General features: G+C 53.3%; 1 protein-coding gene across 1 annotated transcript in view; it reads left to right on the plus strand.

Moving 5' to 3' along the window:
• MRC1 (mannose receptor C-type 1) overlaps positions 1–24,208 on the plus strand; it is an 85,317-nt gene that overhangs the window by 20,773 nt on the left and 40,336 nt on the right. The window contains exons 6-13 of the mRNA XM_054171156.1: positions 5,839–5,985; positions 10,713–10,895; positions 15,770–15,927; positions 18,360–18,473; positions 20,039–20,154; positions 20,453–20,601; positions 23,082–23,281; positions 23,760–23,884. Of these exons, the coding sequence (XP_054027131.1) occupies positions 5,839–5,985; positions 10,713–10,895; positions 15,770–15,927; positions 18,360–18,473; positions 20,039–20,154; positions 20,453–20,601; positions 23,082–23,281; positions 23,760–23,884 (1,192 nt within the window). The remainder of the gene's footprint in view (positions 1–5,838; positions 5,986–10,712; positions 10,896–15,769; positions 15,928–18,359; positions 18,474–20,038; positions 20,155–20,452; positions 20,602–23,081; positions 23,282–23,759; positions 23,885–24,208) is intronic.

Here is a 24,208-nt window from a genome sequence, read left to right on the forward strand (position 1 = left end):
CACTTGTTACTAAGGAGAAGACACCAACCCTCACCTGGCTCCAACCTCCTTTCAGGGAGCTGTAGAGAGCAATAAGGTCTCCCCTCAGCCTCCTCCACACTAAACACCCCCAGCTCCCTCAGCTGCTCCTCCCCAGCCCTGCTCTCCAGACTCCTCACCAGCTTCATTGCCCTTCCCTGGACACACTGCAGTACCTCAATGTCCACCTCGGACTGAGCACCCCCAAAATGAGCTCAGTACTCAAGGTGTGGCCTCACCAGTGCTGTGCCCATGGGGACAGTCACTTCCCTGGCCCTGCTGGCCACACCATTGCTGATCCAGGCCAGGATGCTGGTGGCCTTCTTGACCCCCTGGGCACACTCATCTTCAGCTGTCTGTTGACCAACACCTTCTGGTCTTTCTCTGCTGGTCCCAGCCACTCTTCCAGCCCTCTGCCCCCAGCCAGGATTGCTGCAGGGAGTTGTTGTGAACCCAGTGCAGGACCTTACAGTAGCCCCATGGCATCACCCAGGGGCTTCCTTGTGCAGATAAGAGCAGGAGCACATTTTAGGCAGACAAAGCTCTTCAGTGGGTAAGCTCTGAAGAGCAACTTGAGCTCCTTTACCAATAGCTCTGCAGTGGAGTGAGCACACCAGGCAAACAGATGGCTCTGACTGCAAGCTGCTGTGAAGCTATTTATAGGTCTGTCATCCAAGTGTGGTGCTGAGGACCTGTGTGCAAGGAAGGGGGGGGGAGGGAACTGAGTGTGAGGTGGAGCCCAAGCAGCAGGGGGAAGCTGGGAAGCTGTTCATGGCAAAATGGAGATGACTCTCAGTGTCCTCTAAAGGATTAGATGGGCTTTAGTGGAACCAAAATGGGTTCCATGTATCTGTAACTCCTTAGAGAATAGACTAGACTAGACTAGACTAGACTAGAATGAACCAGGTTGGAAGAGACTGTCAAGATCATCAAGTCCAACCTATCAACTAATCCAACACCACCTAATCAACTAACCCATGGCACCAAGCACCCTATCAAGTCTCCTCCTGAACACCTCCAGTGATGGTGACTCCACCACCTCCCCAGGCAGCCCATTCCAATAGGCAATCACTCTCTCTGTGTAGAACTTCTTCCTAACCTCCAGCCTGAACCTCCCCTGGTGCAGCCTGAGACTGTGTCCTCTTGTTCTGGTGCTGGGTGCCTGGCAGAAGAGACTAACCCCCACCTGGCTACAACCTCCCTTCAGGTAGTTGTAGAGAGCAAGAAGGTCTCCCCTGAGCCTCCTCTTCTCCAGGCTAAGCAACCCCAGCTCCCTCAGCCTCTCCTCACAGGGCTGTGTTCCAAATCCCTCCCCAGCTTTGTTGCCCTTCTCTGGACACCTTCCGGCATCTCAACCTCCTTCCTAAACTGAGGGGCCCAGAACTGGACACAGGACTCAAGGTGTGGGCTAACCAGTGCAGTGTACAGGGGCAGAATGACCTCCCTGCTCCTGCTGGCCACACTGTTCCTGATGCAGGCCAGGATGCCCTTGGCCTTCTTGGCCACCTGGGCACACTGCTGGCTCATATTCAGCTGCTGTCAACCACTACCCCCAGGTCCCTCTCTGCCTGGCTGCTCTCAGCCACTCTGACCCCAGCCTGTAGCACTGCCTGGGGTTGTTGTGGCCAACGTGCAGCCCCTGGCACTTGGATGTGTTCAATCTCCTGCCCTTGGCCTCTGCCCATCTGCCCAGCCTGTCCAGGTCCCTCTGCAGAGCCTCTCTGCCCTCCAGCAGATCAACTCCTGCCCCCAGCTTGGTGTCATCTGCAAATTTACTGCTGATGGACTCAATGCCCTCATCCAGATCATCAATGAAGATGTTAAAGAGCACAGGGCCCAGCACTGATTCTTGGGGCACACCACTGGTGCCTGGCTGCCAGCTGGCTGTGGCACCATTCACCACCACTCTCTGGGCTCAGCCTCCAGCCAGTTCCTAACCCATCGCAGTGTGCTCCCATCCAAGCCAGGGGCTGACAGCTTGGCCAGGAGTTTGCTGTGTGGGATGGTGTCAAAGGCCTTGCTGCAGTCCAGGTAGACTCCATCCAGAGCCTGCCCCACAGCCACAAGAAAGCTGGGGAGGGACTTTTGAGGGTGTCAGGGAGTGATAGGACTGGGGGGGATGGAGCAAAACTAGAAATGGGGAGACTGAGATTGGCTGTGAGGAAGAAGTTGTTCCCCATGAGGGTGGTGAGAGCCTGGCACAGGCTGCCCAGGGAGGTGGTGGAAGCCTCCTGCCTGGAGGTGTTTGCAGCCAGGCTGGAGGTGGCTGTGAGCAACCTGCTGTGGTGTGAGGTGTCCCTGCCCATGGCAGGGGGTTGGAACTGGCTGAGCCTTGAGGTCCCTTCCAACCCTGACAATTCTGTGATTCTATGTCCTTTAATTTCATTCCAAGTTAACAGTCTTAAGTCCACAGAACACATTTTGTGCCTGTGTTGTCTCCTTCATGAGTTTACCTTCCTCAGTGTACCCCCAGCACGTTCCCATCACCCTGGGTGTTGAAGAGCTGTCTCTTCTCCCACTAGTGTAGCTTAAAGGATTCTGGAAACTTCCCATTCTTCCATCACATCAGCCCTAAATAAATGGCAGAAACCAAAGGTCCCTAAGTCATCAACAATAACATTGTGCAGGGTGGACACTCGAGTGAGCTAACTGCCAACAGTTGAACTCTCTTTGGCATTGAAACAATCCAGGTTTGTTTTTTCTCTGTGTGTGTGTGTGTCAGTATCTCTTCTTCTCCTGTGTGGGGAAGACAGAACACAAGTGCAAATGTAAGTCCAGCTGTAGTCTACAGTCATGAGATCATAGTGATGGCCAGGCCCAAAGAGTGATTAGGAACGGAGCTAAGTCTGGCTGGTGCTCAGTCACCAGTGGTGTCCCCCAGGGCTCAGCACTGGGACCTGTCCTCTTCAGTGTCTTTGTCAATGATCTGGAGGAGGGCACTGAGGCTCCCTCAGTGAGGCTGCAGATGACAGCAGGCTGGGTGGCTGTGTCCAGCTGCTAGAGGCTGGGGAAGCTTCACAGCAGGACCTGGGCAGGTGAGAGCCATGGGCCAAGGCTCACTGGAGGAAGTTCAACAAGGCCAGGGGCCAGGTCCTGCACCTGGGTCACAGCAACCCCCTGGGGAGCTCCAGACCTGGGGATGTGTGGCTGGAAAGCTGCAGCTGGGAGAGGGACCTGGGTGTGTTGGGTGGCAGTCACTGAGCATGAGGCAGCAGTGCCCAGGGGGCCAAGAAAGCCAAAGGCATCCTGGCCTGGGGCAGAAGCAGGGTGGGCAGCAGGGCCGGGGAGGGGATCATCCCCCTGTGCTCAGCACTGGGGAGGCCACCCCTGGAGGGCTGTGTTCAGCTCTGGGCCCTCCCTGCAGGAAGGACACTGAGGGGCTGGAGCCTGTGCAGAGCAGGGCAGGCAGGCTGGAGAAGGGCCTGGAGCCCCTGGGCTAGAGGAGGGGCTGAGGGAGCTGGGGGTGTTGAGGCTGTAGAAGAGGAGGCTGAGGGAGACCTCCTTGCTCTCTGCAGCTCCCTGCAGGGAGGTTGCAGTGAGGAGGGGACAGCCTCTGCTCCTTGGTGGCAAGGGCCAGGAGCAGAGGCAATTGTCCTCTGCTGTGAGCACAGGCTGAGGGAGCTGGGGGTGTTCAGTGTGGGGAAGAGAAGACTCCAGGGGGACCTCAGAGCTGCCTTCCAATAGCTGAAGGGATCCTACAGGAAGGCTGCAGAGAGACTTTCCCTGAGGGTGTCTGGAGCCAGGCCAAGGGGGAATGGTTTGAAGCTGAGGCAGAGCAGGGTTAGACCGGAGCTGAGGACAAAGTTCTTCAGTAGGAGGGTGGTGAGGCTCTGGAATGTCTGCCCAGGGAGGCTCTGGAGGTGTTCAAGGCCAGGTTGGATGAGACCTTGAGAAACTGAGTCTGGTTGTGAGGTGTCCCTGCCCATGGCTGGGAGTTTGAGTAGATGATCTCTGAGGTCCTTGGCCAGCACATCTGCCAGCTCCTCAGCACCCTGGGATCCAGCAGATGAGCTGCCAAGCCTCTCTCCATCATTTTTCAGCAGTCCTGGCTCACTGGAGAGGTCCCAGAGGACTGGAAGCTGCCAAGGTGGTGCCCATCCACAAGCAGGGCTGGATGGATGAGCCAGGGAATTCCAGGCCTGTCAGCCTGACCTCAGTGCCAGGCAAGGTTATGGAACAGTCATCCTGAGTGCAGTCACACAGCACTTACAGGATGGCCAAGGGCTCAGGCCCAGCCAGCATGGGTTTAGGAAGGGCAGGTCCTGCCTGACCAACCTGAGCTCCTTCCATGCCCAGGTGACTGCCTGGTGGGTGTGGGGCAGGCTGTGGATGGAGTCTGCCTGGACTGCAGCAAGGCCTTTGACACCATCCCCCACAGCAAACTCCTGGCCAAGCTGTCAGCCCCTGGCTTGGATGGGAGCACACTGCGATGGGTTAGGAACTGGCTGGAGGCTGAGCCCAGAGAGTGGTGGTGAATGGTGCCACAGCCAGCTGGCAGCCAGGCACCAGTGGTGTGCCCCAAGAATCAGTGCTGGGCCCTGTGCTCTTTAACATCTTCATTGATGATCTGGATGAGGGCATTGAGTCCATCAGCAGTAAATTTGCAGATGACACCAAGCTGGGGGCAGGAGTTGATCTGCTGGAGGGCAGAGAGGCTCTGCAGAGGGACCTGGACAGGCTGGGCAGATGGGCAGAGGCCAAGGGCAGGAGATTGAACACATCCAAGTGCCAGGGGCTGCACGTTGGCCACAGCAACCCCAGGCAGAGCTACAGGCTGGGGTCAGAGTGGCTGAGAGCAGCCAGGCAGAGAGGGACCTGGGGGTGCTGGTTGATGTAGGCTGAACATGAGCCAGCAGTGTGCCCAGGCAGCCAGGAGGGCCAATGGCATCCTGGTCTGCATCAGGAAGAGTGTGGCCAGCAGGAGCAGGGAGGTCATTGTGCCCTGTGCTCAGCACTGGTTAGGCCACACCTTGAGTCCTGTGTCCAGTTCTGGGCCCCTCAGTTTAGGAAGGAGGTTGACTTGCTGGAACGAGTCCAGAGAAGGGCAACAAGGCTGGGGAGGGGCTTGGAGCACAGCCCTGTGAGGAGAGGCTGAGGGAGCTGGGGTTGCTTAGCCTGGAGAGGAGGAGACTCAGGGGTGACCTTATTGCTCTCTACAACTACCTGAAGGGAGGTTGTGGACAGGCAGAGGTTGGTCTCTTCTCCCAGGCACCCAGCACCAGAACAAGAGGTCACAGTCTCAGGCTGCCCCAGGGGAGGTTCAGGCTGGATGTTAGGAAGAAGTTCTACACAGAGAGAGTGATTGCCCATTGGGATGGGCTGCCTGGGGAGGTGGTGGAGTCACCATCCCTGGAGGTGTTCAGGGCGAGGCTTGACAGGGTGCTTGGTGCCATGGGTTAGTTGGTTGGGTGGTGTTGGATGATAGGTTGGACACAATGATCTTGAAGGTCTCTTCCAACCTGATTTATTCTATTCTATTCTATTCTATTCTACTCTACTCTATTCTATTCTATTCTACTCTACTCTACTCTACTCTACTCTACTCTATTCTATTCTACTCTACTCTATTCCATTCTATTGTATTGTATTGTATTGTATTCTATTCTATTCTATTCTACTCTACTCTACTCTACTCTATTCTATTCTATTCTACTCTACTCTATTCTATTCTATTCTATTCTATTCTACTCTACTCTATTCTATTCTATTCTACTCTATTCCTGCCAAACCTTCTGTGACTGGAGTGGGAGAGTGGCTGGGGGGTGACCACGCTGCCTTCAGACTTTGTTGATGGTTTTTTTGGTTGTTTCTTTTCTCCAGGCCACCCTTCTCCAGAGCCTGGCAAAGTCTGTGGGGCACTGAACCCTGGCAAAGGTGCCAAGTGGGAGACTCGGGAGTGCAGCCAGAAGCTTGGCTACGTCTGCAAGCGGGGGAACACCACCCTGCACTCCTTCATCGTTCCCTCAGGTGGGTTAGGTCCTAACCCTCAAGTGATGGCTCAGGACCACTCTTCCATCTGCATTTCTGATGGCTGTTGCTTAGTGCATGTGGCAGAAGCCAGCAAAGGGCTCTGCAGGCTGTGCCTTGGCCAAGATCCCGAGGTGAGCAGCCTGGACCCCTTTTGTGTGCTGGCCTCCCAGCTTCACCTGCAGTGAGCCTGCTGCAGTGGAGCTGAGTCCTGCACTGCAGGAATGCTGGAGTTCTCCTGGCAAATCCCAAGCCAAACTGTCAGATTTTGTCCATAAAACAGAAGGGAAATGCTTTAAAGGGTTACAAAATGATACAGAATGCCTAAGTGGAGACCAGTGAGGAGTGCTTGGTCAGGGCTCAGCACTGGGACCATCTTTGTCAGCTACATGGGCAGTGGGGTTGTGGCACCCTCAGCAAGTCTGCTGATGGCTCCAAGCTGTGTGGTGTGGTTTGACATGCAGGAGGGAAGGGATCCACCCAGAGGGACCTGGAGAGGCTGCAGAGCTGGGTCAGTGACAGCTTCGGGAGGTTCAGCAAAGCCAAATGCTAGGTCCTGTGGGAAATCCCAAGCACAAATCCAGGCTGAGCAGAGAATTACTGGAGAGCAGTGCTGAGGAGAAGGGCTTGGGGGTGCTGGGTGAGGAGAAGCTCAACATGAGCTGGCAAAGTGCAACTCAGAGCACAGAAACCAGCCCTGTGCTGGGCTGATCCCCAGCAGCCTGGGCAGCAGCTTGAAGGAAGGGATTCTGCCACTCTGCTCCCCTCTGGTGAGAAGCCTGGAGTCCTGTGCCCACTCTCCTTCATTAAATATTGAAACCAATGTTTGCTGCTGGATTTAATGAACTTAAAACTTCAGTAGTGAAACCAGGCACATCTCTTGCCATAGCTGAGAAGGGCTTCAGGGTCAGGGGGACGGAGCCAGGCTCTGCTCAGGGATGTCCTATGATAGGATATGGGCCCCTCAGCTCAAGAAAGACCTCAGGGAACTGCTTGAGAGAGTCCAGCACAGAGGCACAGAGCTGCTGCAGGCAGTGGAACATCTCCCTGGGAGGCCAGGCTGAGGGAGCTGGGGCTTGGAGCAGAGGAGCCTGAGGGCTGCCCTCATTGCTGGGGATAAAGATGTGCAGGGCTGGAGCCAGGCTCTGCTCAGGGATGGCCAAGCACAGCACAAGGGGCACTGGGAGCAAGCTGGAGCAGAGGAGGTGCCAGGGGAACAGGAGGGAAAACTTTGTCTCTGTGAGGGTGCTGGAGCCTGGGGCAGGCTGCCCAGAGAGGTTGTGGAGTCTCCTGCTCTGGAGCCTTTCCAACCCCACCTGGATGTGTTCTGTGTGCCCTGCCCTGGGTGATGCTGCTCTGGCAGGGGGCTTGGACTGGATGATCTCTGGAGGTCCCTTCCAAGCCCTAACCTTCTGTGGCTCTGGATTCAGTGTGCATTTGAATTATTTCCTCAGGTTGTCCTAGAGTTATTTTGATTTTCCTCAAGTTCTGTTAGTATTTGTTTGCTGCTGCTGAGCAATTAGTTCAATGTCTGGGGGTTGGAGTGAGGAGGGGGCAGCATCTTCTTGGTGGCAAGGAAATGGTTGCAAGCTGCCCCAGGGGAGGTTCAGGCTGGATGCTAGGAAATCTTTCTTGCCTGGAAGGGTTCTGAGGCCTTGGAATGTTGTGCCCAGGGCAGTGCTGGAGTCCCCATCCCTGGAGGTGTTGAAGCAGTGTGTGGAGCTGATGCTTAGGGCCATGGTTTGGTGCTGAGCCTGCAGTGCTGGGTGGGGGTTGGACTGGCTGAGCCTGGAGGTCTCGTCCAACAAGTGATATTCTGTGGTTCTGTTGTCTTAGGCTGATCACTTGGCTACTGCTCCAATTTTAGTTTTCACACATCAGTCATAGATTCTTGAAGGCCATGGGACCACAGAACTGTCCAGGGTTGGAAGGGACCTCAAGGCTCAGCCAGCTCCAACCCCCCTGCCATGGCCAGGGACACCTCACACCACAGCAGGTTGCTCACAGCCACCTCCAGCCTGGCTGCAAACACCTCCAGGCAGGAGGCTGCCACCACCTCCCTTGGGCAACCTGTGCCAGGCTCTCACCACCCTCATGGGCAACAACTTCTTCCTCACAGCCAATCTCAATCTCCCCACTTCTAGTTCTGCTCCATTCCCCCCAGTCCTATCCCTCCCTGACACCCTCAAAAGTCCCTCCCCAGCTTTCTTGGAGCCCCCTGCAGATCCTGGAAGGCCACCAGAAGGTCTCCTGGGAGCCTTCTCCTCTCCAGCCTGCACAACCCCAACTCTCTCAGGCTGTCTCCAGAGCAGAGCAGCTCCAGCCCTCTGCTCCTCCTCGTGGCCCTTCTCTGGACACCTTCCAGCCCCTCCAGATCCTTCCTGGCACAGAAGCTCCAGAACTGGCCCCAGAGCTCCAGCTGTGGTCTCAGCAGAGTGGAGCAGAGGGGCAGAATCCCCTCCCTGGCCCTGCTGGCCACACTTCTCTCGCTGCAGCCCAGCCTCTGCTTGGCTCTCTGGGCTGCAAGTGCTCACTGCTGGCTCCTGTTGAGCTTCTCCTCCCCCAGCACCCCCAAGGCCTTTTCTTCAGGGCTGCTCTCCAGCCAGTCCCTGCCCAGCCTGTGTTGGTGCCTGGGATTGCCCTGAGCCAGCTGCAGGACCTTGCCCTTGGTCTTGTTGAACCTCCTGAGGTTGTCCTGGGCCCAGCTCTGCAGCCTGTGCAGGTCCCTCTGGATGGATCCTTCCCTCCATCATCTAGTTCCAAGCCCCCTGTCCATACCCCAGCAGTTCAGCACTCTCTGTTATCTTCCTTAGATTCAGTTCCAGGGGTTTTTTTGGCATCTATTTGTGATTTCTTTCTTCTGCATTAGGCTTTAGAATCTGCCTCCCTGCCCCCCTGTTTACCAGGAGTGTGGAGGAGGAACAGAAATGAGACAAAATGTTTCTGCTGTGCAGAAATTGCTGACAAAATGTGGTGAGAGATGGAGCAGGGGCTGGCAGGGATGCACTTCATGGAGTGCTGTCCAGAATGTCTCCTGGGGGGAAGTCATAAAGGAAGAAGTATGTGATCCTGCCAGGTGTTAAGTGCCCTCAGCTTCCAGGGCTGTAAGGGAAAACTCAGGGCAGATGATATTTTCCTGGCCAGGGCTTCTATGTCAAGAAATAAATTAACCAAACCTTCATACCTCCAACCCTGCATCCACTGCTGGTGTCCCCAGCAGAAGAAGGACACAGAGCTGCTGGAGTTGCTCCAGAGAAGGGCCATGGAGATGCTCCAAGGGCTGGAGCAGCTCTGCTGTGAGCACAGGCTGAGGGAGCTGGGGGTGTTCAGCCTGGAGAAGAGAAGGCTCCAGGGGAACCTTCTAGCTGCCTGCCAGGACCTGAAGGGATCCTACAGGGAACCTTTCACAGGGGCTTGGAGTGACTGAGTGAGAGGGGTTGGATTGAAGCTTGAGGAGGGCAGATTGAGACTGGATACAGTGAGGGTGGTGAGACACAGGAGCAGGCTGCCCAGGGAGGCTGTGGCTGCCTCCTCCCTGGGGGTGTTCAAGGCCAGGCTGGATGAGGCCATGATCAATGAGGGCTGGTGGGAGGTGTCCCTGCCCATGGCAGAGGGGTTGGGACTAGGTCCCTAAGTCCCTTCCAACCTAAAACATTCTATGAATCTAGGAACCTACAGGAAGGCTGCAGAGGGTGTCCAGAGCCAGGCCAAGGGGGAATGGTTTGAAGCTGAGGCAGAGCAGCGTTAGACTGGAGCTGAGGAAGAAGTTCTTCAGTGTGAGGGTGGTGAGAGCCTGGCACAGGTTGCCCAGGGAGGTGGTGGAAGCCTCCTGCCTGCAGGTGTTTGCAGCCAGGCTGGAGGTGGCTGTGAGCAACCTGCTGTGGTGTGAGGTGTCCCTGGCCATGGCAGGGGGGTTGGAACTGGCTGAGCCTTGAGGCTGATCCTTCCAGCCCTGACAACTCTGTGATTCTGTGATTTGGTGGTTAACAGGAGCCTGCTGCTTCCACCTGCAGAACTTGCTTAGCTTTCAACTTCTTTTCCTAAGGCAAGGCTGGCTGCCTGGGTTCATCCCAACCCAACAATGGGAACTGCTCTGCAAGTATTGTTCCAAATGTTTCTGCAAACTTTCAATGAGAGGAAATAAATCCTCTTTGTGTGGCTGCTGGGACTGCTGTGTGAGCTCTCTCTTATCAGACCACAGAGGATGGGTGTGAGATAGAGAGCTCTGAATGCCTCAGCCATGAGGCAGAATTCTGCTAGTGCTCTCTGAGACATCCAACAGACCCCAGCAAGCCAAGCTCACAGCCTGCAGAAGTGTTTGCTCTCTGTTCAGAGTCACAGACTGCAGTGGGTTGGAAGGGACCCTCAAAGGGTATCTTGTCCAACCCCCCTGCAGCAGCAGGGCCAGCTCCAGCTAGGGCAGGCTGCTCAGGGACACAGCCAGGCTGAGCTTCAATGTCTCCAGGGACAAAGCCTCGACCCCATCCCTGGGCAGCCTGTGCCAGTATTTCACCACTCTCATTGTGAGGAGCTTCCTCCTGTGGTCTGGAGGTTTCAACTTCTAACCATGCACTCAGCTCCTTCCCTCTGCAGGCATTTTCAGCTCTGCTGTTCCTCCTGAAGCACATCCATCATGAGCTGGTTGGTTAAACCTTTCCTGCTGTGACTTTCAGTCTTGAGTTCAGAGCAGAATTCTGCAAGTCCTTCACTGTCACTTTTCTTTCCAGAGACTGATGTCCCTATCAGATGTCCTGATCAATGGATGGCCTATGCTGGTCACTGCTACAGGATAAACAGGGACCCCAAAATATGGAAAGATGCATTAACAGCCTGCAGGAAAGAGGATGGGGACCTGGCCAGCATCCACAACGTGGAGGAGTACAGCTTTGTTCTCTCTCAGCTTGGCTACCGTGAGTACTGTGCTCTTTCCCCATGCCATGTGCAGGTTCACAGCAGCAAAGGAGTTGGGTCTGTGTCTCACAGCAGCAGGGAGGTTCTTAAACATCCAAACCAACAACAGCAAAATTCTCCTGATCCTGGGCTGCAGGAGGCTGCTTCTGTCTCCCTTTTATGCAGATTAAAACAGTTGCCCACCTTTCCAGAGCCTGGAAGGCCTTGGACTTTTGGTCTGCAAGCACAGGTGAGGGGAAGCAACATCTGGGGAACAGTTGGGGAAGATCTGGCTCCTGGCCTGTCCATATTACCCAAGTCAGCCTGCTCCTTCTTGTCTTATAACTGTTAGCCTGCTCCTGCAACTCTTTTACCTGCCCCCCAAAGGAAGCAAAATACAGAGGCTCTCCCGTGGGACTGGACAGAGTTGGAAGCAGAATGGAAGTGCTGCTCACAACTAGACACAGAAATTGCATTCAGCCTCAGCCCAGTCCTTCAGCCTGGGCTTACAGCAACCTCTTTAAGCCAAAAGAACCTTTTCAAACCCTCTCCCCATTAGGCCAAACCTGCAGGCCTCAAATGCCAGCCCCTCACCCCCACATGCCTCTCTACTCCCCCCCATTACTGCACCCCTGTGACACAGCTAACATTTGGCTCACCAGCTCCAGGCCCCTGCCAAGGCTGCTCAAGGCTCACTCCCCTGCATTGCACAGAGAAGGGAGCAGCATTGGGAAGGAGAGGAGAGAGGGAAAGGGAAAATGGGGGAGGAACAGCTGGTGCTGTCCCCTTGCAAACAGGAGCTGCAGGCACTCTGGGAATGAACTAACTAAAGCTACACTCACTGGTCCACCTCCTGGACCTATGCAGCCTCTGGAGGCCTGCACTCTGTGATTACATAAAGGCACCCAGCCTCAGACCATGACACTTCTCTTTCCCAGTGTGTCCCAGCTGAGATCAGGTACTAAAGTGCTGGGTTTCTGAGTGAGCATTCATGGACTCACAGAACCATAGAACTGTTGAGGCTGGAAGAGCCCCTTGAGATCATCAAGTCCACCCACTCACCCAGAGCTCACAACCCCACCACTGCTGCTCTGCCACTGCCACCAAACCATGTCCCTCAGCACCACATCCATGCATCTTTAAAGTACTGACCAGTACTTTAAAGCCTGAGCTCAGTGCCAGGCAGGATTATGGAACAGTCATCCTGAGTGCAGTCACACAGCACTTAGAGGATGGCCAAGGGCTCAGGCCCAGCCAGCATGGGTTTAGGAAGGGCAGGTCCTGCCTGACCAACCTGATCTCCTTCCATGCCCAGGTGCCTGCCTGGTGGCTGTGGGGCAGGCTGTGGATGGAGTCTGCCTGGACTGCAGCAAGGCCTTTGACACCATCCCCCCCAGCAAACTCCTGGCCAAGCTGTCAGCCCCTGGCTGGGACAGCAGCTCTCTGAGCTGGGTTAGGAACTGGCTGGAGGCTGAGCCCAGAGAGTGGTGGTGAATGGTGCCACAGCCAGCTGGCAGCCAGGCACCAGTGGTGTGCCCCAGGGATCAGTGCTGGGCCCCAGCCTCTTCAATATCTTTATTGATGATCTGGATGAGGGCATTGAGTCCATCATCAGTAAATGTGCAGATGGCACCAAGCTGGGGGCAGAAGTTGATCTGTTAGAGGGTAGGAGAGCTCTGCAGAGGGACCTTGCCAGGCTGGACAAAGTCCAAGGGCATGAGACTGAACACATCCAAGTGCCAAGTGCTGCACATTGGCCACAGCAACCCCAGGCAGTGCTACAGGCTGGGGTCAGAGTGGCTGAGAGCAGCCAGGCAGAAAGGGACCTGGGGGTAGTGGTTGACAGCAGCTGAATATGAGCCAGCAGTGTGCCCAGGTGGCCAAGAAGGCCAAGGGCATCCTGGCCTGCATCAGGAGCAGTGTGGCCAGCAGGAGCAGGGAAGTCATTGTGCCCTGTGCTCAGCACTGCTTAGGCCACACCTTGAATCCTGTGTCCAGCTCTGGGCTCCTCAGGTTAGGAAAGATGTTGAGCTGCTGGAAGGTGTCCAGAGAAGGGCAACAAGGCTGGGGAGGGGTCTGGAGCACAGCCCTGTGAGGAGAGGCTGAGGGAGCTGGGGTTGCTTAGCCTGGAGAGGAGGAGGCTCAGGGGAGACCTCATTGCTCTCCACAACTACCTGAAGGGAGGTTGTAGCCAGGTGGGGGTTGGTCTCTTCTCCCAGGCAGCCAGCAGCAGAACAAGAGGACACAGTCTCCAGCTGTGCCAGGGGAGGTTTAGGCTGGAGGTGAGGAGAAAGTTCTTCACTGAGAGAGTTGTTAGCCAAGGAATGTGCTGCCCAGGGAGGTGGTGGAGTCCCCATCCCTGGAGGTGTTCAAGAAGGGATTGGATGTGGCACTTGGAGCCATGGTTGAGTTGTCAGGAGGTGTTGGGTGAGAGGTTGGACTTGATGATCTCTGAGGTCTTTTCCAACCTTATTGATTCTCTGATTGAGTTAGGCTCTAAGGGGGATTAGTTGTATCTTCACCTTGCTCCTTGAAAGTCGAATATTCCATGGTTTAATGCTTCTCCAAAGACCTTTCCTGAGCAGACTGCACTGCACTGTCTGTGTCCTGAGGGAAACCATGCTGCTGGCATGTGGCACACTCACTGCAACAGGCTGTTTTGAAAGCATGATCTTCAGAGGAGGAAAACTGGAACAACTGAAAAGGCCTTTTAAGGTAACTGACAGCAGTGGCAGATTGCTCTTGCTCAGCACTGAGATGAGAGCCTCACCTACTGCAGTGCCTAGAAAATCCTGCCTGCATCACAGCTCTGCTGCACTGAGTGCTGCAGAGAAACCAAGAGAGTTTGTCTTTGTGCCAAGCAGTTTACTGGCTCCTGGTGAAGCAAAGGAAGGAGGGGCACAGTGAGATGGAGAACAGGCCAATGGGTCCAGTGAAGAGTGGCTGAGTGGCTGGGGTTGTTTAGTCTGGAGAAAAGGAGCCTGAGGGGAGACCTCATTGCTCTTTACAGCTACCTGAAAGGAGGTTGGAGCCAGGTGGGGGTTGGTCTCTTCTTACTAACAAGTTATAAAACCAGAGGAAATGGCCTTGTCCAGCATGACCTGGAATATCTCCAGGCATGGAGCCTCAACCACCTCCCTGGGCAACCTGTGCCAGTGTTCCAGCAGCCTCCTGATGCAGAACTTGTTCCTCACATCCAATCTCAATCTGCTCTGCTCTAGTCTGAAGCCATTGCCCCTGGCCCTGTCCCTGCAGGCCTTTGCAAACAGTCTCTCTGCAGCCTTCTTGTAGCCCCTTCAGGTCCTGCCAGGCTGCTCTTAGGTCTCCCTGGAGCCTTCTCTTCTCTAGGCTGAACACCCCCAGCTCCCTCAGCCTGTCCTCATAGCAGCAGCTTCAACCCCCTGAGCATTTTCATCAGGTCCATGTCCTTCCTGTATTCAGGGCTCCAAAGCTGGTTGCAGTACTCCAGGTGAGGCCTCACCAGAGCAAAGTAATGTGGCTCAGTCTCCTCTCTCCATCTGCTGGCCATGCAATTCTATGATTACACAAGAGGGCACTTCCTTCTGGACCATACTAAAGGCAGGAGGAAAAGGGGAGGTAGCATTTTATGGAGGTGTTTATTCATAGCTTGTTACAGGAGTTTTGAGCTGGAGAAAAAGGATGAACCTGTCTGTCTTGCACCCTCCTTTAACAAAGAGTCTTTGGGCTGGTTTATACCAGGCTAAAGGCTCTTAGTCCATTGCCACTGCAGTGAGTGCTGTTCCCTGCTGGCTGCACTCTGCCCTCTTCATGGAATCATAGAATCACAGAGCTGTCAGGGTTGGAAGGGACCTCAAGGCTCAGCCAGTTCCAGCCCCACTGCCATGGGCAGGGACACCTCACACTGCAGCAGGTTGCTCACAGCCACATCCAGCCTGGCCTTAACAACTCAAAGGTCTTTTCCAACCTGGTTAATTCCATTTAGAATGGAATGGGATGGGATGGGATGGGATGGGATGGGATGGGATGGGATGGGATGGGATGGAATAGAATAGAATAGAATAGAATAGAATAGAATAGAATAGAATAGAATAGAATAGAATAGAATAGAATCAACCAGGTTGGAAAAGGTCACAAGTGTTGGGATCAAAGGCCACCCTTCCCTCTTGCCTAACAGCTATGGCACTGCTCAGTGGCCTGCACAGCACCAAAGTGTTTCCTGAAGTTCAGAGGGAGCCTCCTGTGCTGCAGCTTGTGCCCACTGCCTCTGGGGCTGTCACTGGGCAGCGCTGAGAAGAGCTCTGTCACTTCACACTCCCATGTCAGATCCTCTTACACATTGATAAGGTCTCCTGGGAACCTTTTATTCAGCTCTGAACAGTTGCAGGGCTCTCAGCCTTTCCTCATGCAAAAGATGCTCCAGAATGAAACATGAGGCATTGAGTCAAGATTTCTCTACAGACTGACCTTATGTCCTGATAGCAAAATAGAATAGAATAGAGTAGAGTAGAGTAGAGTAGAGTAGAATAGAATAGAATAGAATAGAATTGAATTGAATTGAATTGAATTGAATTGAATTGAATTGACCAGGTTGGAAAAGACCTCAGAGATCATCCAGTCCAACCTATCTCCCAGCACCATCTAATCAACTAAACCATGGCACCAAGTGCCTCATCCAGGCTCTTCCTAAACACCTCCAGGGCTGGTGACTCCACCACCTCCCTGGGCAGCACATCCCAATGGCCAAATTCTAACCCTATTCTATTGCTAACCTGCAGGGACTGAGCCAGGAGCCTGAATTTCTCGTGCCAGCGTTTCCAGCCGCCGGAGAATGAATCATTTTCTTTTGCAGGGAGGTAGGAGCTGACTTGGGCCTAACAGAGCTGTTACCCCCTGTGCTAATGGTTTGTTTCAGAGGCTGCTGAGGAGCTGTGGCTTGGGCTGAACGACCTGAAGGTGCAGATGTACTTCGAATGGAGCGACAGCACGCCTGTCACCTACACCAAGTGGCTGCGGGGGGAGCCCACCCATGCCAGCAACAGGCAAGAGGACTGTGTTGTTATGAAGGGAAAGGTAAAGGCCTGCAGCTACTGCCTTCATTCCCTCTGCTGCTTTGAGCTTTAACTGGAGTTGGAAAGCTCAAGTGGTAACAGACTGAGATTCCTCCCCCCTCCCTTTCCTGGTGAGGTAAAACAAACCAACCAAGAAATCAGGCAGGGGAAAGGAGAGGGAAAACCATGAAAGAAACAGCCTGGGATCTGTTTGGAAGTAAAAGAGGTAGATTGTAGCTATAAGAGGGAGAGTTCACAAAGGTAAGGGATAAGGGTAAATAGGAATATATATATAAAACCCAGCCTGGATGGCCTTGGGTTCATGTCCAAGTGGAGGCCAGGGACAAGTGGAGTCCCTCAGGGATTAGGAAGAGCCTGGATGAAGCACTTGGTGCTATGGTTTAGTTGATTAGATGCTGCTGGGTGATAGGTTGGACTGGATGATATCAAAGGTCTTTTCCAACCTGGTTAATTCTATTCTATTCTATTCTATTATATTCTATTCTATTCTATTCTATTCTATTCTATTCTATTCGGACCAGGCTTGTTTAACATCTGCAGCCTCAGCAGGGTTGCTGATGACACCAAGCTGTGTGGTGCTGCTGACAGCTGGAAGGAAGGGATCCATCCAGAGGGACCTGGACAGGTTGCAGAACTGGGCCCAGGACAAACTCAGGAGGCTCAACAAGGCCAAGGGCAAGGTCCTGCAGCTGGCTCAGGGCAATCCCAGGCACCAACACAGGCTGGGCAGGGACTGGCTGGAGAGCAGCCCTGGAGAAAAGGCCTTGGGGGTGCTGGGGGAGGAGAAGCTCAACAGGAGCCAGCAGTGAGCACTTGCAGCCCAGAGAGCCAAGCAGAGGCTGGGCTGCAGCAAGAGAAGTGTGGCCAGCAGGGCCAGGGAGGGGATTCTGCCCCTCTGCTCCACTCTGCTGAGACCACAGCTGCAGCTCTGGGGCCAGTTCTGGAGCCTCTGTGCCAGAAAGGCTCTGGAGGGGCTGGAAGGTGTCCAGAGCAGGGCCACGAGGATGAGCAGAGGGCTGGAGCTGCTCTGCCATGGAGACAGCCTGAGAGAGTTGGGGTTGTCCAGGCTGGAGAGGAGAAGGCTCCCAGGAGACCTTCTTGTGGCCTTGCAGTATCTGCAGGGGGCTCCAAGAAAGCTGGGGAGGGACTTTTGAGGGTGTCAGGGAGGGATAGGACTGGGCAGAAATTGCTGCAGCTGTAGGTAAGTCCTTCTGCTCCAGCATGGACAAGAGCTACAGGTGCAAGTGTGAGCTTAGCTGAAGCTGCAGCCCCCAGAGGCAGGCAGGTGGTTGGAGGCTCCAAGTGAACAAGGTTTTATAGGCCACTGATGGGAAGTCAGAAGTGAAGAGTAAGGTGTGCAGCAATGCCATCCAAAGGCCTTCTCTTTCTAACAGCTTCTTCACTGTGTTGGGATCTGTGTCTGCTTTTCATTGCCTTTGCTCCTCATGGTGGAGTCTCCTTCTATGGAGATATTCAAAACCCACCTGGATGTGTTCCTGTGTCACCTGCTCTGGGTGACTCTGCTCTGGCAGGGCAGTTGGATTGGGTGAGCTTCAAGGGTCCCTTCCATCCCTTACCATTCTGTGAGTCTGTGAGATGTGGTTTGATTTGGACTCTTCCTTGATGACACTGCTTTGATTCTGCACTTCCCTCTGCCCTTTGGACAGTGATGCAAATGACTGGGAGACAAAACTGCTGCAATTTAAGGAGCTGCCATTTGCCCACTTCAACATTTTGGAAAGGCAGCTGTTGAGATGTGCTCTCCCTTAAGTTCTTCTTGATGAGAAGAGTCTTTTGCTTCCTCTGCTAAGTAGTCATCCCAGTGATAAATGTTACTAGGCTGTGAAAATTGGGGATCCTCAGCCTGGAGAAGAGAAGGCTCCAGGGAGACCTTAGAGCAGCTTTCCAGTACCTGAAGGGGCTCTAGGAGAGCTGGGGAGGGACTTTGGACAAAGGCTGTGAGTTATAGGACAAGGGGCAATGGCTTTGAGCTGGGAGAGGGGAGATTGAGACTGGAGATGGGGAAGAAATTCTTTGCAGTGAGGGCTGTGAGACTCTGGCACAGGTTGCCCAGGGAGGCTGTGGCTGCTTCCTCCCTGGAGGTGCTCAAGGCCAGGTTGGATGAGACCTTGAGCAACCTGGGCTGGGGGGAGGTGTCCCTGCCCATGGCAGGGGGCTTGGAACTGGATGATCTTGAAGGTCCCTTCCCACCCAAACCATTCTCTGAATCTATGAGGCAAAATCAATGGTGAGCCAACCCCAGTCGGAGTGAGGTTGGAGTGAGGTTGGAGTTCTGTGCTGAACTTAGATGCAGGTTTTGCTTCTTTTAAAGCTAACCAAAAAATGAATGAAATACCCCAAAGCATAAAGCAGCTTTTTGTTTGTTTGCAAACTAAATCCTCCTTGCCTGTGCTGCTCTGTTCTCATCCTCAGGATGGATTTTGGGCAGACCACTCCTGTGAAAAGAAAACTGGCTACATCTGTAAGAGAAAGCCATTGTCAGAAGCTCCTGCAGAAGAGGAAACTATTGACCTGGGCTGCCAGAGAGTGAGTGACCCAAAGAGCTGCCTGATCTGAACAGGCCTCTGGGGGTGACTGGGAGGAGAAAACGCCTCCTAGGTGACAGATGAAGCAGGAGAAATGGTTTCTGTGTGGTCAGCATCAGAACAGATGGCCTGCTCCTGTCTCTGGCAGATGGAGTAGGTGACACTCCTGGCTGAATCTAGGCTCTGGCTGGCACTTGGCCCTTGGTGCTCCCTTTCCTTTTCCAGAACCTAAACCAAACCTCCAAGCTGTACCCCCTGCAGCAGAGGCACTCAAGCCTCCCTGAGCATTTCCCCTGTACCAGCAGCTGCTCTGCAGCTCTGCCTGTACTTTTCTTTCGCAGCAGGGAGTCTGCACTTGCCTGCATCCTACTCTCAAGGCTTTCCTGGGGTCTCTGGCAGCGCTCTCTACTCTGAGGAGTTTGTTCTGAGTGCCTAAGCAGGGTGCATTGTGCCCCAGAGCTGCCACCAGCTCCAGGGTTGGTTTGGTGGTGCCCTCTGGGAACACTCAGCAGGGAAATCCTGCTGTCAGGTCTTGAATCTGCTTGGGGGGTTTGCCTTCCATGAGGAAATCATCTTTCATCCCAAGCCTTTGGTGCTTATTCCCAGTGCTTTTAGAAGGGTACCTGGGAACCTCCCAAGCATCCAACTGCTGGAGCAGACAAAGGGATCCTCATGGATGTTCTCTTTGCCTAGGGAGCCAGGTGCATGCTCATAGCAGGAAGCCTTTCAGAGGTGACAAACTGAAATGTTTGGGTGGCTTGTGGCTGCTCACAGCTGACTCTTCCTATTTTGGAAAGCTTTCATCTGCCCTGTGGCTTGGCAGGCTTCTTCCTTCTCACTGGTGTGAATCAGGCCTTTCCCTTTTCCTCCTTCCTTCTCCCTTCCCCCTGCCTTCCTTCTCCCTTTCCCTTTTCCTTCCTCCCTTCTCCCTAGTCCCTGCCTTCCTTCTCCCTTTCCTCCTTCCTCCCTTCTCCCTTGTCCCTGCCTTCCTTCTCCCTTTCCTCCTTCCTTCCTTCTCCCTTTCCTCCTGCCTTCCTTCTCCCTCCCCCCTGCCTTCCTTCTCCTTCTCCCCTGCCTTCTCCCTCTCCCCCCTTCCTCTTCCCTGTCCCCCCTTCCTTTTCTCTTCCTTCCCCCTCTCCCCCCTTCCTTTTCTCTTCCTTCCCCCTCTCCCCCCTTCCTTTTCTCTTCCTTCCCCCTCTCCCCCCTTCCTTTTCTCTTCCTTCCCCCTCTCCCCCCTTCCTTTTCTCTTCCTTCCCCCTCTCCCCCCTTCCTTTTCTCTTCCTTCCCCCTCTCCCCCCTTCCTTTTCTCTTCCTTCTCCCTCCTCCCCTTCCTTTTCTCTTCCTTCTCCCTCTCCCCCTTGCTTTTCTCTTCCTTCTCCCTCTCCCCCTTGCTTTGCTCTTCCTTCTCCCTCTCTGCCCTTCCTCCTCCCTCTCCCCCCTTCCTTTTCTCTTCCTCCTCCCTCTCCCCCCTTCCTTTTCTCTTCCTTCTCCCTCTCCCTCCTTCCTCCTCCCTCTCCCCTCTGCCCCCTTCCCCTCTCTGAAGAGGTCTCACGTTTCTCTTGGCAGGGCTGGAGGAGGCATGGCTTTTACTGTTACTTCATTGGCAACACCTTTGTGTCATTTGCTGAAGCAAATCAGACCTGTGGAAGGCACGGAGCCTCTCTAGCAGCCATCAAAGACAGGTAGGTGAGGCTGCCTGCATGCAAGCATCCCCACAGCAGCTGACAGCTCTGATTTCTGTGACTGCCATCTAGCATCATCTGAAGAGCAAAATAAAGGCTGTCATCTGGACAGAAGTCTTGCCTGGGAGCACAGCCATGTGTGCACACAGAGCATGGCACAGCTGTGCCTGGTCCAAGGAAGTCCTTCCAAGCTGTGCTGCCAGGAAGCTCCAGGGGTCCCCCTGAGAATGTAACCAGCCTCTTACAGCTTCCCAGCCAGACCCTGCGGTGTTAATGCCGTGGTTTGTGTTCTGAACAGGTATGAGCAAGCCTACCTGACCAGCCTGGTGGGGCTGAGGACAGAGAGATACTTTTGGATTGGCCTTTCGGATGTGGAGGAGAAGGGAACGTTCAAGTGGGCCAGCGGCCAGCCCGTCTCGTTCACGCACTGGAACTCGGAGATGCCAGGTGGGAGCCGCGCCGCCTGCCGCGGGGCCGGGGCACAGAACGCCTCCGCACCGACTGCGCTCCGGGCTGGCTGCTGCTCACCCTGCCTGCCTGCTTGCTGCTGAAGTGGGGGTTAGCAGGAGCGTGGCAAGGCATTTCAAACTGAGGCCAAGTTACTCTGAGCTGAGGCCGAGTTACTTTAAACTGGGATTAAGTTACTTTAAACTGGGATCAGGTTACTAGAAATTGAAATTAGGTTACTTTAAGCTGAGACCAAGTTGCTTGAAACTGAGGACAAGTTACATTAAACTGAGACCAAGTTGCTTTAAACTGAGGACAAGTTACATTAAACTGAGACCAAGTTGCTTTAAACTGAGGACAAGTTACATTAAACTGAGACCAAGTTGCTTTAAACTGGGATCAAGTTACATTAAACTGAGACCAAGTTACTTTAATCTGGGATCAAGTTACTTTAAACTGGGATCAAGTTACTTTAAACTGGGATCAGGTTACTAGAAATTGAAATTAGGGTGTTTAAAACTGAGACCAAGTTGCTTTAAACTGAGGCCAAGTTACTTTAAAATGGGATCAAGTTACTTTAAAATGGGATCAAGTTACTTTAAACTAGGATCAAGTTACATTAAACTGAGACCAAGTTACTTTAATCTGGGATCAATTTACTTTAATCTAGGATCAAGTTACTTTAAACTGGGATCAGGTTACTAGAAACTGAAATTAGGGTGTTTAAAACTGAGACTAAGTTGCTTTAAACTGAGGCCAAGATACATTAAACTGAGACCAAGTTACTTTAAACTGGGATCAAGTTACATTAAATTGAGACCAAGTTACTTTAATCTGGGATCAAGTTACTTTAAGCTGAGACCAAGTTACTTTAATCTGGGATCAAGTTACTTTAAACTGAGGAGAAGTTACATTAAACTGGGATTAAGTTACATTAAACTGGGATCAGGTTACTAGAAATTGAAATTAGGTTACTTTAAGCTGAGACCAAGTTGCTTTAAACTGAGGACAAGTTACATTAAGCTGAGACCAAGTTACTTTAAACTGGGATCAAGTTACATTAAACTGAGACCAAGTTACTTTAATCTGGTATCATGTTACTTTAAACTGAGGAGAAGTTACATTAAACTGGGATTAAGTTACATTAAACTGGGATCAGGTTACTAGAAATTGAAATTAGGTTACTTTAAGATGAGACCAAGTTGCTTGAAACTGAGGACAAGTTACATTAAACTGAGACCAAGTTGCTTTAAACTGAGGACAAGTTACATTAAACTGAGACCAAGTTGCTTTAAACTGAGGACAAGTTACATTAAACTGAGACCAAGTTGCTTTAAACTGAGGACAAGTTACATTAAACTGAGACCAAGTTGCTTTAAACTGGGATCAAGTTACATTAAACTGGGATCAGGTTACTAGAAATTGAAATTAGGGTGTTTAAAACTGAGACCAAGTTGCTTTAAACTGAGGCCAAGTTACATTAAACTGAGACCAAGTTACTTTAATCTGGGATCAAGTTACTTTAAACTGGGATCAGGTTACTGGAATTTGAAATTATGGTGAAAATTATGTGAAAATTTGGGATCCTCAGCCTGGAGAAGAGACCTCTCCTCCCCTCTCCTCCCCCTCCCCTCTCCTCCCCCTCCCCTCTCCTCCCCCTCCCCTCTCCTCCCCCTCCCCCTCTCCCTCTCCAAACCTCTCCTCACCTCACCCCTTCTCCAGGCTGAGCAACCCCAGCTCTCTCACCCTGGCCTCACAGCAGAGGTGCTCCAGCCCTCTGAGGAATTCTGTGGCCCTGCTCTGGTCCTAGTCTAGCAGAGGGATTTCTGACTGATTGAATTTCCCTCAGGACAGAATGTGAAGTTTTCCTCTGACCCCTCAATGTTGCTTTTCATAGAATCACAGATTCACACAATCATTAAGGCTGGAAAAGACCTTTAAGATCAGTGAGTCCAACCACAACCCAGCTGCCATGATCACCAAACTCTACCCTCCAGCACCACCTCTGCAGCTTCAACACCCCCAGGCATGGGGACTCCACCACCTCCCTGGGCAGCCTGGCCCAACCCCTCACCACTCTTCCAGCAAAGAAATCTTTCCTCCTCTCCAACCTACCCCTCCCCTGGCACAGCTTCAGCACATTTCCTCTCATCCTAGCTCTGCTTGCTTGGCAGAAGAGACCAACCCCAGCCTCACCCCAGCCTCCTCTCAGGGAGCTGTGGAGAGCAATGAGCTCTCCCTCAGCCTTCTCTTCTGCACACTACACAACCCCAGCTCCCTCAGCTGCTCCTCACCAGCTCTGGTCTCCAAAGCCCTCAGCAGCCTCAGTGCTCTTCTCTGGACACCCTCCAGCCCCTCAATGTCTTTCTTACCCTGTGGCACCAGACCTGAGCCCAGGACTCAGGCTGTGGCCTCAGCAGTACTAGTACTGGGTGACCATCACCGCCCTCCTATTTATGTGCACTCCTGTTTACCACCAGGCAGAAAACCAGGCTGTGTTGCCATGAGGACTGGAACTGCAGGTGGCTTATGGGAGGTGATCAGATGTGAAGAAAAGGCCAAGTTCCTCTGCAAAGTGTGGGCAGAGGGAGTGACTCCTCCACCCGCTCCTACCACGACCCCTGTCCTGCAGTGCCCAGCAGGCTGGGACTCAAGCCGTCGCTTTAGCTTCTGTTTCAAAGTAAGTCTGCTGCTCCTTTCTGCATGGAGGGAGTTCTGTTTGCTGCACACCTGTGGAACAGCAATCAGTGTAGCTGCCTCTGACTGTTCCATGAGCTTGGGTACAGGTTAGAGAGGCCTTGCTCCCTCCTGTCCAAGTGCTTCTGGTTTTGTTTATTCCGTTCAAGTCTGAGCTCCAGGACTGATCTTCTGATCTTAAAGCCATGCTCTTTTAGACTGCACTTCCTGTTCCTTTCAGATGAGAAGTGCCTTTCTCCTAGTTGTGGTCTAGCAGCAGGTACCCCTGCTCACTGGGCTCAAAGACACCCACCCTGAGCCTGTGTTCCACAGAGGTGAGCCCTCACAAACCCTACAGCCCAGCTTTCCGTGCCTCTCCCAGAACGAGTTCATTGTAAATGAATTGCTTGTGAGTAGCTGATGAGTCCTGAGCTTATCCCCTCTGTGGTGTGTTTTGTCTGACTGGGAGATGCTGTGCTCAGCCTTTTTCAGGGGGAGAGTATAAGAAGACATGGCTTGAATCTCAGGCCTTCTGTCGAGCTATTGGGGGAGACCTGGCCTCCATCACCAGCAAAGAAGACCAGTACGTGATCTGGACCTCCATCACGTGAGTGCCTCTGCTCTGCTCTGCTCAGCCCCCCTGCAATCAGCCTGGTCACCTTTCTGTGGCACTTCATGGGAAGTTTGTGATTGTACTTCGTGGTGAACTACTCTGGATTCATTACCTGCATCAAGCACACAGCACAAAAGTAGAGCAGGGGGCTACAAGAAGGGGGCAGAGGGACTGTTTGCCTGCAGTGATAGGATGGGAGGCGATGGTTGGAAAGGAGAGCAGAGCAGATTTAGATGGGATGTGAGGAACAAGTTCTGCACCATGAGGGTGGTGGAACAGGTTGCAGAGAGGTAATGGAGGCCCCATCCCTGGAGGTAT

Source organism: Dryobates pubescens, chromosome 21 (genome assembly GCF_014839835.1).
Source record: "Dryobates pubescens isolate bDryPub1 chromosome 21, bDryPub1.pri, whole genome shotgun sequence".
NCBI classification, from domain to species: Eukaryota; Metazoa; Chordata; class Aves; order Piciformes; family Picidae; genus Dryobates; species Dryobates pubescens.